The 15000-nt window shown below is 44.5% G+C and overlaps 1 protein-coding gene across 9 annotated transcripts in view; it reads right to left on the bottom strand.

Annotated features, from left to right (window-relative positions):
• LOC143021049 (uncharacterized) overlaps window positions 1-15000 on the bottom strand; it is a 364105-nt gene that overhangs the window by 10300 nt on the left and 338805 nt on the right. For 8 of the 9 annotated variants that reach the window (XM_076178249.1, XM_076178248.1, XM_076178247.1 and 5 more), the window contains 4 exons: window positions 8486-9923; window positions 7131-7556; window positions 5432-5557; window positions 3201-3383 (listed from right to left, as the gene is read on the bottom strand). In XM_076178249.1, coding sequence (XP_076034364.1) covers window positions 3201-3383; window positions 5432-5557; window positions 7131-7556; window positions 8486-9923 — 2173 coding nt within the window. Of the gene's footprint in view, window positions 1-2912; window positions 3384-5431; window positions 5558-7130; window positions 7557-8485; window positions 9924-15000 lie in introns of all 9 variants that reach the window. The other variant, XM_076178255.1, reaches the window with a different exon arrangement.

The following is a 15000-nucleotide window of genomic DNA, read 5'->3' as shown; positions in this document are numbered from 1 at the left end:
TGGTAGAGCGCTGGACTGGGAAGTACGATAGTGCTCGCAGTACCCAGTTCGAATCCTGCCCAGGGCCGAAATTATTTCGGTATCGCTGTGCCTCGGGTCGTTACTCTGACTCTCGTGGGCGGGTAGTTGGGTGTGTGTGTGTGTGTGAAAGGTCATAGCATAACCCATAGATCGGTCATACGAGCTCTGAGCTCTCTTCCGGGAGGGAAATAGCTGTCGATCACGAGTCCAACACGTGATCCAAAGACCAAGGTGAATACACACACAAACACACACACACACACACACACACCATATATATATGAATGACATGGATGATGATGTGAAATGTTACATGAGCTTCTTTGCAGACGACGCCAAACTGTTAAGGAAAGTAAAAACTGAAAAGGATTGCGAATCACTGCAGGAAGACCTGAATAAGGTATGGAACTGGAGTCAGAAATGGGAAGTGGACTTCAATATTAACAAGTGTAGCATAATGGAGTTTGGAAAAAGTAAAAATAGAATATAAGGGGAATATAAAATTGGAGAGGTCCGAAAAAGATTTGGGTGTGAATATCTCAAACGACTTGCCCTATGATAAACAGATAAACAAAATTGTCGGAGAATCCTACAAATTGCTAAGATCAATGAATGTGGCATTTACATATTTGGACGAAGAAATGATTAAAAAAATATTGGTCATACTGATAAGGCCTAGACTAGAATATGTGGCGACATAGTGGTCACCCATTACCAAAAACAATATAAAGAAAATAGAAATAATCCAGAGAGCAGCCACAAAAATGGCACCTGCACTTGCAAACTTGTCATATGAGGAGAGATTGGCTAAACTGGAGTTACCAACTCTGGAGCAAAGAAGAGAGAGAGGTGACCTACTGACCATCTACAGAATCATGAAGGGCACAGAAATACTCGATAGAGAGGACTTGTTAAACTGGGACAAGAGAAACACAAGAGGACATGGAAAAAAAAAACATAGCTACAGAAGAGATCTGAAGAAAAACAGTTTTCCATATAGCGTGGTGGACACTTGGAACAAACTGGAAAAAAAAAATAGTGTGCGCAAAAACCATTCATGAGTTTAAGAGCAAACTAGACACTGCGAGATACAAAGGCGGGACACCACGAGCGTAGCTCCCCTTCCCGCTAAATACAACTAGGTAAAACACACACACACACACACACACACACACACACACGGGACCACGCGGTAGCCTAGTGAATGCCGTGTCGAAATCATGAACAGGTTGTCGTGAGTTCGATTCCCGGAACCCGGTATGGGCTATGTCGCGTTGGTTCCCGACAGCCCTGGCCATACGAGGAGGCGGCCCAACATGAAAAAAAAAAAGCAGCTGCTTGCCACATCTGCCGGGAGTTTGGTCTTTTAGGGGTTTCTCACTTCCCACTGCGTGGGAATGGGATGATGAATTTTGAGTACGCACACACAAACACACGCGCGCACACGCACACACACACATCTGTGTATCTCCATGCAATGTGTCTTTCTGCAGTCATCCATTGGGCGAGATTGGGTACATCTGTCTGTCAATCACAGTCTAGCTCAAGCAACCTTTTTCCTCACATCTAATCAAATTTCAGTCGCATTCCGCCGCATTCCGGCAATAAAGAGTCGGACCCGGACGGCAGGGTCGGGGCGGGGGTGTGTGGTTGGTGGTTCAACAAGAAAGAAAAGGCGCCCGAAGCGCAAACTGAGACATAGGCGACGCAGGTGACACAGGGGACGCAGGTGACACAGGCGACGCAGGTGACACAGGCGACGCAGGTGACACAGGCGACGCAGGTGACACAGGCGACGCAGGTGACACAGGCGACGCAGCACAGACCACAGAGCAAGGCAGGCTTCCTGTTGCTGAATTGAAGTACAATTTAAACACAGTACATCTAGAAGAATTTCAAGTGAGAAGTTTAAACTCTACTTCAGTTCAGCAACAGGAAGTCTGCCTTTGCTCCGTGCTGCGTCGCCTGTGTCGGCTGCATCTCAGTTTGCGTTTAGGTCTCTCCATCTTGGGGGTGGCGAGTAGCATGTCTGTTTTTTCGATGAAGATGGTGAGCAGGTACGTGCGCAGGATGGTAAGGCTGTTTTGTATATATATAAAAAAATCAACTTTTTGGTCAAAATAAATCATATATGCTAATGGAAGACATATTAATAGCTCTTATTTTTCGAGCACATCAATACATAGAAAAAAAAAAAACTGTGCACGTTACCGACTGCAAATGTATACGTACAGAGTACGGTGCCATAGCTCCGCAAGTACCTTCGAAGCGTCTACATGCTCAGTCTGAAGACTATTCCATACCATGACAAAGTACCGCTTTAGAATATTCTAGAATAATCTGCTTACTAATCTGTTTACAATATATGAGGCGTCCAGAAACAGAGAGGCATCCCCGCCACTTGTACTGGGTTTTGAGTTAAGCACGGGTGTACTTATATAAATATATATATATATATATATATATATATATATATATATATATATATATGTATACATATAAAGAAGGATTAAGCCTTTCACTATCCATGCTTAACTCGAAACCAGTAAAGGTGGCGGGGATGCCCCTCTGTTTCTGGACGTATCATATCCTCCAATTTGAGGGGAGGAGGGGTAATGGGGGGAGAAGGGGAACAAACACTTTGAGAGCCGAAAAGTGATGTAAAGGGGGGGGGGAGGGGAGAGGAGGGAAGTGGAGGAAATGAAGAAACATGCAAGATGGAGGATAAAAAAAGGTGAGAAGGTAGGGGGGGGAGGGGGAGAAAGAGGGAGAGGAAGGGGGTGGGGGAGAATGGAAGATCAAAGAAAAGACAAGATAAGTACAACATAGACTACTAAGTACTGATTTTCTCTCTCTTTTTTTTTTTTGAAAAGAAAACAATGTTCAACTACTAGAAGATGATTGGGCGGAGGTTGCGGCGCCCTGAAGATAGGCTAGAGGTGCGGCGACGGCGTTGGGGGAAGCGAGTCCTTGCGATGGTGCTCAAGTGCTTGCCCTCCGAGGACTACAAGCGCCGCCGGCGACGGGGTCCTGAGTACGTGCCCTGCCGGCACACCAAGGGAGCGCCCAAGTGAGTTACTTTGGACACTAGGCGTGATGGTAGTGGTGGTAGAAGTGGTCTGAGGAGGAACAGGAGGAGGAGGAGGAGGAGGCTGAGGCTGAGCCTGAGGTCGACATACCATGAACAAGGGCTCGTCCTCGTCCTCGTCTTCGTCACCCTCGACCGTCTCTCCATCCGAAGGGACGCCCTCTGAGGAAGAGGTGTCCCCCTCGTGGCTAACTCTCTCCCTTGAACTCTCGTCTGTATCGACATCGTCCTCAAGATCCTGGTCTTTCTCTTTCGTGTTGCTCTGGGATTCGCTCTGTAGGCGTGAGGAACAAGTGTTAGGAAAAGACATCAAAAACGTCAAGGAAAACTCTTGAGATATTTCTTGAACGCCCTGCGAATACGCAATGGTAGGGGTCGACTGCCGAGCCAATAGCCAACAATACTTTAAGAGAGTATGATACTGTGATTTTAAGATTCCAAATCACTACAGTGGTAGGCAGAAACAGGCACAATAAAAGAGTGGTTAGTGGCTGGAAGATACATTAGTATTTTTACTTTCAAAAGTCACAAGTCTACAAGGAATTTGAACAAGTCGAGTTCACATTTGATGTAGTTAAGCACATGCAGCACTTTTGTACAGTAACAAGAGCTAGCAGAAGTGTACATGTACTACTGAGTAGCCTGTGCACAAGCCCTTATCTCTATAGGAAGCATTCATTCCCTTTATCGAGCACAAGAAACTCTCAGAGTCGAATCAGGTCCTTTGAGGAAACAAAGGAGAGTAGCAGTGCTCGATAAAGAGCCAAATCTAGATAGATTTAGGTATAGTAACTAAACTACCATGTTTAGAACATGTGGAAGTTATGTTCTACTCTAGGAAGATTTTTTTTTGTCTGTTATTATTATTGTTATTATTTTTTTTTTTACACATGTGGCCATCCTAGGACAATCTAGAACAGTTTAGATAAGAGTGTGCGTGCAAAGAAAATCTGATTAGAAAGAAAGAATATTTTTGGGTATGCATATACGTGTATATATATATATGTACATATATGTATATATGTACATATATATACATATATGTATATATATCTATATATACATATGTATATATATACATATATGTATATATACATATGTATATATACATATATGTATATATACATATGTATATATATATACTCATGTATATATATATGTATATATATATACATGTGTATATATATATATATAATATGTGTATATATATATAATATATATATATACATACATATATGTATATATATATGTACATATATATACACACATATATATACGTATATATTTACATACAGGGACCAATAACGATGTACTTCCAGACTGATCTTCAATTGTATTATCTCCCCCTCCCTCCCCCCATGCCAAAATGGGGGGTAGGGGTGGAATCATCCATTTCTACCCATTAATCCATTGCAGATGCTTTCCATGTGTTATTCTGTGTAACGCTAAACGATTTTATTCAGCTGGCTCGAGAGACTAAGGGTCTCGTTTGGGGGTCGTGGGAGAGGAACATCCCCCCCCCATTCCCCCTACTTTTTTGGAGCCTGGCAAATTAAATATATTTTTTCCCACACCCACCTCCCCTAATTATTTTGATAGTTTATTATCAATCTTGTCAAGATCGAAACACGTGACGTACTAGTCAGGTTGAAATTGACAAACTACATTAGTAAGATCACTAGTTGAAGGTATAGCGATGCAATTGCTATAGATTTATACAATAACCGCTATTAGAAGCACAAAACTGTTCTTTCCTCAATTATTTGTCTTTGGGGGGAGGACAGGGGGGACGTCCCCCCACACACACACTAATATATATATTCTATTCCCCTTCTGCTCATAGAATGAGGCCCTACCCCATGGGTGGGCAACCTTTTCAACTGTGGGTGCCAAAATCAACCAATTCTTTTATACAACATTTTTCTCGCGGGCATACGGAATAGATTGTTAGGGCCTACACATATGAGTATAGGAGGCCCCCTCCCTCCCTCCCTCCACCTCGTACAAAGGCCCCAATCCTCCGCCCAGCGCAGCAATCGGTTACCTATGGTCATAGAAAAGAAGCTGGATTTTTTTTTTTAAGGTGAGCTCTTAGTTTTGCATTAGTGTGCCAAGTTTGGCACGCGTGCCAAGGGTTGCCCATCCCTATCCTAGCCTGAGACTGAATCGGACAATCCAAAGACTAATCCGAATGGTTAAGACAGTGTGTACAGAATCTTTCATCGTCTGAGGGACTCTCCTCAGCTCAACAAAACCGTCCAGTATCTGAACTGAAACTAGAAAATCATCATCGCGGTTGAAGGGGTCCCTGGGAATGGTTACCTGTATTATTAGAAGCGTGTGTGTCAGCTGCCGGATCGTCTCGTCCCTCCTGGCCAGCTGCTGTTGCAGTTCCTCGACTCTCGCTGCCCAGAGCAACTCCACCTCGTCCTCCAAGGATGACGTGGCCTGTGTGCATGAAACGTAGTTAGGACGACCCATCATGGAGTGCTGAGTGCAAGGTCCATTTTGCGTGTGACGCAACAAGGGTGATGCAACCAAGGTCATCGTAATTGAGGTGTCCAGAAACAGAGGGGCATCCCCGCCACTTTTATTGGTTGCGAGTTAAGCAAGGGTATACATACATTATATAAGTAAGAAACTCTAGTATAAAACTTAGAACTTTAACAAGACTCATCGAATTAATTCTTATCCTAACAAGATAGAACATCCCAATAGCTACTGAAGGAGGGTTTTGAACCCGAAATCGCGATCTAGCTAATATGACTACATACAGCCAAGTCATAAATTTCCTTTCTAAGGAACACAAATCTTTAAGATATATGGAAAATACCTTTAAGAAAATAATTAATGCACAACTAGCCATATATACATACATACATTATATATATATATACATATATATATATATATATATATATATATATATATATATATATATATGTGAATAATTCGCTAGTGGACAGCGACATCAATCATACAATCTCCATGACCGTCGCGCAGAGGATTCGAACCACTGCTTATGGACCCAAGAGAGGCTCCACAACACCCGCCTTTGACCACTCGACCACAGACGATCTAAAAGCGTATGAACTCGTAATCTATCTGATTACCGAGATTGGGGAGGGCGCTAACTGCTCCCCCATATAAACCCCTTTTTACCATACGCCTAATCGCACCAGTGGGAATGGTAAGGACTAGAACGAATCCCCCTCACGCTTCTCGCCATCGTAACTATGTGAATAATTCGCTAGTGGACAGCGACATCAATCATACAATCTCCATGACCGTCGCGCAGAGGATTCGAACCACTGTTTATGGACCCAAGAGAGGCTCCACAACACCCGCCTTTGACCACTCGACCACAGACGATCTAAAAGCGTATGAACTCGTAATCTATCTGATTACCGAGATTGGGGAGGGCGCTTACTGCTCCCCCATATAAACCCCTTTTTACAATACGCCTAATCGCACCAGTGGGAATGGTAAGGACTAGAACGAATCCCCCTCACGCTTCTCGCCATCGTAACTATGTGAATAATTCGCTAGTGGACAGCGACATCAATCATACAATCTCCATGACCGTCGCGCAGAGGATTTGAACCACTGCTTATGAACCCAAGAGAGATTTATATGGGGGAGCAGTAAGCGCCCTCTCCAATCTCGCTAATCAGATAGATTACGAGTTCATACGCTGTTAGATCGTCTGTGGTCGAGTGGTCAAAGGCGGGTGTTGTGGAGCCTCTCTTGGGTCCATAAACAGTGGTTCGAATCCTCTGCGCGACGGTCATGGAGATTGTGTGATATATATATATATATATATATATATATATATATATATATATATATATATATAGAGTTATATATACACACACACACACAGAGAAGGCTTCCGCCTTTCACGATCCGTACTTAACTTAAAACCAGTAAAAGTGTCGGGGATGTCCCTCTGTTTCTGGACGCCTCATATATGGAACTATAGTACTAAAAGAAGAATTCAAGGATGGCTTGGAGTACCTACCAACTTCCCGTGAATGATTTTTCTGACCAAGCCTTGGGTGTCGTTCGGCGGAGAGGGTGAGGCATCCAGCCCAAGGGCACCCAGCTTCGTGAGGACCTTGTCGATGCCATCCTTCCCCTTCGAGGCTCCTCCTCCTCTGGAGTTCCTGCTCGCCGTGTCGGCGGTTAGATTCCCCGGAAGCGGCGGGGACGAGAGGGTCTGTCTCTGGAAGGACACCGACTTGCTGAATTTGGACCTCCGGGCCACGAAACCTTCGACCGTCGGCGCCTTCATGAGCTTCTTGAGGTCCGCGCCCTTCGGGGGCAGGAGGTTACTGCCCGAGTCTTCGCGAGACATTCGCTTCAGGATGCTCTTCAGGGACTTCCGTTCGGGGGTCTCGTTGCTCTCGGGGGAGGACAGGGGAGGAGACACGTCTTCGTCTGGTACCTACCGGGGGGGGAGGGAGGTCCCGAAAAGAGGGAGTGTTTAGTTTTCACTTCCATCAAGATGAAGAGACGCAGGAGGAAGAAGAAGAAGAAGAAGATGAGGGAGAAGAGGAAGAGACGGAGAAAGATGAAAAAAAAAAAGACTGAAAAAGATGAAGAAAAAGAAAAGACGGAGAATGAAGAAGAAGCATAAGAGGAGGAGGAAGAAGAAGAAGAAGTGGAGGAGGAGACAGAGGAGGAAGAAACACAAAAATAAAGAAGAAGAAAATGAAGAAGAACAAAATGAAGAAGATGTTTCCTACCCCGTACTCATTTACTCTCTTTCTCTCTCTTTCTCTCTCTCACGCACGTGTTCCACTCTAGCGTGGGCTAACAAACCACATCAAGACTAAGGTGGTAAAAAAAAAATATATATATATATATATATATATATATATATATATATATATATCATGCGAAGAGGGGGGTAATAGATATTGCACAAAAAAGAACAACTTGCAGACAGTTTCATATATGCAAGCAACACAATCTTTCTTATGCAGACCTACAGTACTTTCACTTGGAAGGGGTCAGTATTTTTCAAAGTATTACTAAGTCTATTTAGAATACTAGATATAGTTGTTAATGTGAAAGAAATTATGTGCTGTCTGCAATAATTCCCGTATGAAAATAAACACGGAATAAACGTGCTATTAAATTGTGTACACTTATTGATACGTCTATACACACACACACACACACACACGCCGAATGTATCAAAATACATCTTTCTGTAAAAATGAAATAAACGAGAAAGAATAAATAATTTCTGCAACACACTACGACATAATAACATATATTTTTTAAATACTTGGCTATATTACTCATGAAGGATAAATTAAATTCTACGAACTTAAAAAAGAAAAACAACAAACATCAACCCCGTATTACCTTGAGTGAATCTACCTTTTGGACAGTCTTCTTCCTGCCAGACTCCAGTTCCTTCCTCTCGGGCGGTGGCGTCGAGGACAAGGCGATGGTCGGGATGGCCTCGCCCTTGAAGGTCCCCGTTCTGCCACTGCCCTCCTCCTCCTTCTTCTTCTCCTCCTCCTTCTTCTTCTCCTCCTCCTTCTTCTCCTCCTCCTTCTTGGACACCTCGGAGACCTTATCCTCCGCCTTGCCAGAATCTCTCGTCGCTTCCTGAGAAGCAGGAGAGTTCGAACTCGGAGCACTTACGGTGGAGGTGGAGGTTAAGGAGGACCCTACGGGAGGACGGTCGACAGGACTCAACTTGCCCCGCTGCTCCTTGGACTCTTTGTCCGCCTCTTTCAGGTCCTTGGAGGTGTCCTTCGTCGGGCTCTTGATCTCAGTACTTCTTATGAGTCCCTCGTCAATGGCTTTCTTGAAGCTCTCACTTCGTATCACTTTATCTTTGACCTGCAGAGTCTGCAGAGGCTTCTGGCACGCCGATGATTTGTCCTTAGATTTGTTATCACTATCACTATCGGTGTTCTTAGTCTCACTTAAGGCTTTATCATTACCACCCTCACTAGCTTTGGTGCTTGTCCTTGCCGCCGCTGCCGCCGCAGAGGGTCCCGCAGCCGCAGCGGAGACTTTCATTTTTTTAGAAAGAAGTTTCCCGAAGGCCCGGTCGAGAGCCTGGCCGGGTTGGACACTGTTCGCGGTCGCGGCAACGACACTTGGAGGACCTTTGCCTCTGCTGTCCGAAGCCCCACTCCCCGTGTCCGAGTCCCTCGACCTCGACTCCTGCGAGGAGGTTCGCTCCGTGCTGTTGCTCTTGCCGGCCCGGTTCGAACTCGGCTCGCTCGCTTTCGATTCCTTCCCCTGGACGCCTTCGCGGACAACGGCCGTCGCCGGTTCGGGCTTGGTGTCGTTTCTGGTCACGGACCCCTGAGAGTTGTCACTGCTCAACTTCTTCTTCTGCTTCTCCTCCCGTTCTAACCTCTCCTTCTCCTCTTTCGCCTTCAGGAGTCGTAACCGGGCGAAGAGAGGAAGACCAGCACCTATGACCTCGGGCTCCTCCTCGGCAGGAGGCTCCTGCTCTCCGTTCTCCTTCGGTTTATCGTTACTACCGGGGTGTTGCGACCTCGCCTCGTTCTCCAGCTCCTGCTGTCGCAACCTTTCCTCTCGTTCTTCCTTTTCCTTCAAGAGTTTGAGTCTCTGGAGGAGAGGAAGACCCGCCCCCAGAACGCCCTGGTCTTCGGACACCGGAGACGCCACCTTGTGGGTGGGCGAGGAGTTCCGGTTGAGGATGAGGGTGTTGATGTGGGCGTCGTCGCTAGTGACACGCGCCATCCGCCGAAGAACTCCTCTAGTCCCAGATACAGAAGTCTCGCTGCTCCCGCTCGCTCCGTCCTTCCGCATTCTTCTGTAAAACAACCAGCTCCGTCAACGCGTACTCTATTTCAAAAAGAAAAAAGAAAGAAAAGAAAAGAAAAAAAAATCCTCCCCCCTCCCACCCATCCCCATTCGGCAAAGAACCAACTCTTTCACCACCCAAACACAAAAAATAAAATTCTACAACATTCCAGACACACACAGGTGTAGACAAATAGTGTTTGGCTTTCTCGCCAATGTATGTGTGTATATACGTATACATCTAGACTTGGATTTATATACATATGAATATATGTATATATTATATATTCAAAAATACATTTACAAACACACGCCACACATAAATGTGTATGTGTGCATGTAATATATATACACACATTTACACACACACACACACACACACACACACATATATATATATATATATATCGGACACCTATACATGACCAACTCAAGAGTAGCTGTGGACAGCACATAGCCGCTCTCACCATTCTCCTCCATACACTAGAACCATCACTGACAAGATCCCAGGTAGACACCTTACATGAGGTTGTGTTATGTTCAGGATTGGGAATCTTCTGTGTTAATGACTGACTGTGAGGTAAGGTAGTAGATCTCACTGGAGCACTTGTGGAGAAGTCCGATCGAAAATGTTATTCTTCCTATATTTTCTTGTAATGTACCGTAGGTTGCTGGAGTATCAAATGGGCTTAAATTAAGAATTGAAAAGTTACTAAAGCATTTAGCTGGTCATACGGGAGTGATCTCAAAGGGGGTTATTGCCAAACATACACGGTCTAACCCATAAAAAATTGGTGGCAGCGGTAAGGGAAATAGGCTTGGAGATATAGGGCTTATCTTACAACTTATAAATATCTGGTTCCGAGTTGTGGAATGCTATACATTCCTAATATGTCTGAGAATGGCATCGGTAAAGGGTTGAATCTTTTATTCGAATTACAAAACCAGGATCGAACCAGGATCATTGTCTGAGGATCAGAATTGTATCTCGGACATCAAGGGTAGGATGAATTACAAGTTCTCAAACTAAAAAATTCACTTCATGCTCGATAGTGGGTTTTGTTTTGAGTTTTAAGTAGAGCACTGCGGTGCAATCGCCTCTTAAATCCCCAGGGAGTAATGGAGGGAGAGAAGGAGAGAGGGAGGAAGGGAGGTAGGAGGGGAGGAAGGAAGGGAGGGAGATCTATTGCACCTCGAGAGACACCTGGAAAATATCTGTATGATAACATCTCATTCCAAAATGTATTTCGTTACTTGTGTTCCAACACAGCTACTTCACCCAACAAATACTCACATTTGTAGGCAAAGACTCATTTACAAAATGCCATAGCCTATTACAAGACCTTGAGTGGGTCAGGTAAGACTGTCCGCAGGTGTACAAAGAATTTCTATTGTTCTGGACTAAGTACAGCTAATACACATACCTGTGCAATATGCATTTTTGTACCAGTGCGTGTACAACATATATCTATGTCTACACGGCTGCTAGACGTATATAATGAACATCTACTGTACTCGTATGTGCTGTATACGTACATCAGAAATATCTGTGAACATAATAAAGACTTCTGAGGGATTTGGTTTGATAGGGGGAACACTATAAGGGAGCGATATATTTCTTGAAATATTAAGTGCGTTAAAAAAAAAGTCCGCACTTAAGATTTGGTCTCATGCCGTGAGTCTCGACCACTAAACTTGTTGTCCCAACTTTTGGCCCCCTGTATTTTATCAACTGCATCCACTCTGGATACATTTAGGGAACCATTTAGAATGTATATCGACAGACATGGGACAACAAGGAAAGGGAAAGACGGGATTTTGAAAGTGCCTTCACTGGGGCTGTAACACTTCACTCGACTGGTTTCGACTTACGTCGTTCTCAAGAGTTGGTGGTACCAATCCAAATAAAGGCACTTTCGAAACTCCGTGTTTCCCTTCCCTCATCTCCCCATACAGGCAATCAATATGGGCTCTAGTTCACCAGCGTTTCTATCCTAGAGGACAGATTTTCGCCGACAGGGGAGTGAGGTATTCTGTTCAGTGGGCTGTGGAAGGGAATCCAGCACTAACCCAAAAGTAAATCCGTTGTATATTCTACCAAAAAAAAACAACTAACAATGTGGCGAAAATATTCTCCCAAGCTTTGAGTTTCCCTGATTGAAAAACCACAGCCTAAAAGCGTCTGCATTGGTCCACGGATTCTATACATATATTTTTCCTTAAGATTTTTCCAAATATAGGTAGTGTTGTAGTGGTGGGGCTGTTTTCAAGTCATCTGTTTAACGATACATTGGGAGTAGATCGATCACGGATTGTTAGCTCTTGTGTGATGTGGTTGGGATGAGATGTTGTTTGATTGACTGTAGACGGATTTTGAGTGGCAGGGAAGCGATATTCTCCCTCCCGCTCCCACCTTGCAGGCTGACCATATATATATATATATGGGGTATTGGTTGCATGTTATTGTGGCAAAGTAGCATGCAGTTGATACTTTAGGGTCCAAATGGGGCACCCTTACGGACCAGAGCCACACATCATTTTGTCTATGATAGAGGAAAACTCTGTTCTTAGAGAAATGACACTTTTATACTACAACTGTCCCTCCGTTATGCTGTCCGCCAACCCCTTGTTGCTGTCCTGTACCATTTCTATGAGTATTCCTTTTCTGTGATGGGGGAATTCCCTGTGGTGGGGGAAAAGAATACTGCCACCAAGTATTCCCACTTGGATCGTAAGAGGCGAGAAGAAAGGGACGGGGATTGGGACTAGGCATCCTTCTCCTTGTAGCCCCACAGGGGAAATTCCTAAAAAAAGAAAAGAAGGCATAAGAGGGGCTGGAAAGCCTCGGACCAGCACCCTAAGGTTTGGGTCTTTTAATGTGCGTGGATGTGGTACAGATGAGAATAAAAGGGAAGAGATAGGTAGTATGTTTGTGAGAAGAAAGATGGATGTGTTGGCTTTGAGTGAAACTAAGTTGAAAGGGAAGGGTGAGTGTAAGTTTGGGAGTGTAAGTGGGAGGTTATCAGGAGTGAAGAGAGGGCGAGGGAGGGAAGGGGTGGCCATTCTAGTAAGTGAAGAGATAGGTAAACGGGTAGTGGAGTGGAAGGAGGTTTCCTCAAGGATAATGTGGATGAAGGTGAAACTGGGGAAGGAGATGTGGGTCTTTGTAAGTGCATATGGGCCTGGCAGTGAGAAGAGTGTAGAAGAAAGGGAGGCCTTTTGGATAGATCTAAATGAGTGCATAGAGGATTTTGGAAGAAATGTCAATGTGATAGTACTGGGAGACCTTAATGCTAGGGTGGGAAATGGTCCAATCGATGGAGTGGTTGGGAAATGTGGAGTTCCAGGAAAGAATCGTAGTGGAGAGTTGATGGTGGAAATGTGTCTAGAAAGAGAGTTGATGATAGCAAATACAGTGTTTCGGAAGAAAGTCAAGCATAAGTACACATGGGAGAGGGTGGTGGAGGGAAGGGTGGTAGATAGAGCGCTAATGGATTATGTAGTGGTAAATAGGATTATGATAGGAAGAGTAAAGGATGTACATGTGCTAAGGGGAGAGGGTGGGGGAATATCAGATCATTTTTTGGTGGAAGGTAAGTTGAAAGTGGAGGATAGATGGAGAAAGAGGAAAGGGACAAAAGGTAGGGAGGTTCTTAGAGTGAACTCTTTGAATGAGAAGGAAAAGGAGAAGGAGTACGGAAAGAAGCTGAAGGAGGAGTGGGAGGGAGTATAGGGTAGAGTAGAGCTGGGTGTGGAGGAGGAATGGGGATGGTTCAAGGAGGGAGTCATAAAGTGTGCAAGGATGGTGTGTGGAACAAGAAGGACAGGAGGAAATAGAAGGAAGGGTAGTGAATGGTGGGATGAGGAAACAAAAAAGGTTGTAGAAGAGAAGAAGCGAGCTTTCACAGATTGGTTACAAAATAGGACGAGGGAGTCATATGAGAGGTACAACGAAAAGAAAAGAGAAGTAAAGAAAAAGGTAAAGGTTGCAAAGAGGAGAGCAGATGTGAAATGGGGTATGAGTATGACAGAAGATTTTGAAAGTAATAAAAAGATGTTTTGGAAAGAAATTAAGAGAGGAAGAGGAGGCGAATCAAGTAGAGAAGAAAAGGTAAAAGGTGCAGATGGAGAGATAATGGAAGAGAAGGCAGTAAGGGGAAGATGGGCAGAATATTTTAGGGAGTTGCTTAATGTGAAGGAGGATAGGGAAGGAAAGACTGCTGCTGTGGGAAGTGCGAAGAAAATGAGAGTGATGAATGAGGAGAATGGAGGAGAAATAAGGAAGGATGAGGTGAAGGCAGTTGTTAAGATGATGAAAGCAGGTATGGCACCTGGTCTGGATGGATGCCATGCGGAATGTCTGAAAAAGGGAGGTACAGTGATGGTGGACTGGTTGGTGAGGTTATTTAATGTTTGTTGGAGAGAAGGTAGAGTGCCGGAGGACTGGAGGAGTGCCTGTATAGTTCCTCTTTACAAGGGAAAAGGGGACAAGTGTGAATGTAGTAGTTTCAGAGGGATTAGCTTGTTGAGTGTAGATGGGAAGGCTTATGGGAGGATCTTGGTTGAGAGGATTAGGAGAGGAACAGAAGGAGTAATTGGTGAGGAACAGGTAGAGGTTGTGTAGATCAGATCTTTGTGGTAAGACAGATATGTGAGAAAGCTATAGGAAAAGGGAAGGATGTTTTTTGGGGTTTTATGGATCTTTGAAAAGGCTTATGATAGTGTAGACAGAAAGGCACTGTGGGAGGTTATGCAGATATACGGGATAGGAGGAAAGCTTCTAGGAGCTCTCAAGAGTTTTTATGAGAATAGTAGAGCTTGTGTCAGGATTGGAAATGGAGAGAGTGAGTGGTTTGAAGTAAAGGTGGGACTTCGTCAAGGATGCGTTATGTCGCCCTGGCTGTTCAACTTGCACATGGGTGGAGTGGTGCGAGAGGTAAATGCAAGGGTAGTGGGCAAGGGATTGGAGATGGTTAAAGAAAATGGAGAAAAGTGGGAGGTGAGCCAGTTGTTGTTTGCGGACGACACTGCGCTTGTGGCAGGATCGGAGGAGGGATTGAGGAAGTTGGTGGCAGAGTTTGGGAGAG

The sequence above is a fragment of the Oratosquilla oratoria genome, chromosome 41 (assembly GCF_046742065.1).
Source record: "Oratosquilla oratoria isolate Oo_2021 chromosome 41, ASM4674206v1, whole genome shotgun sequence".
NCBI lineage: Eukaryota > Metazoa > Arthropoda > Malacostraca > Stomatopoda > Squillidae > Oratosquilla > Oratosquilla oratoria.
The sequence above is the reverse complement of the archived record's forward strand: the minus strand, read 5'-3'. Positions and strand labels throughout refer to the sequence as shown.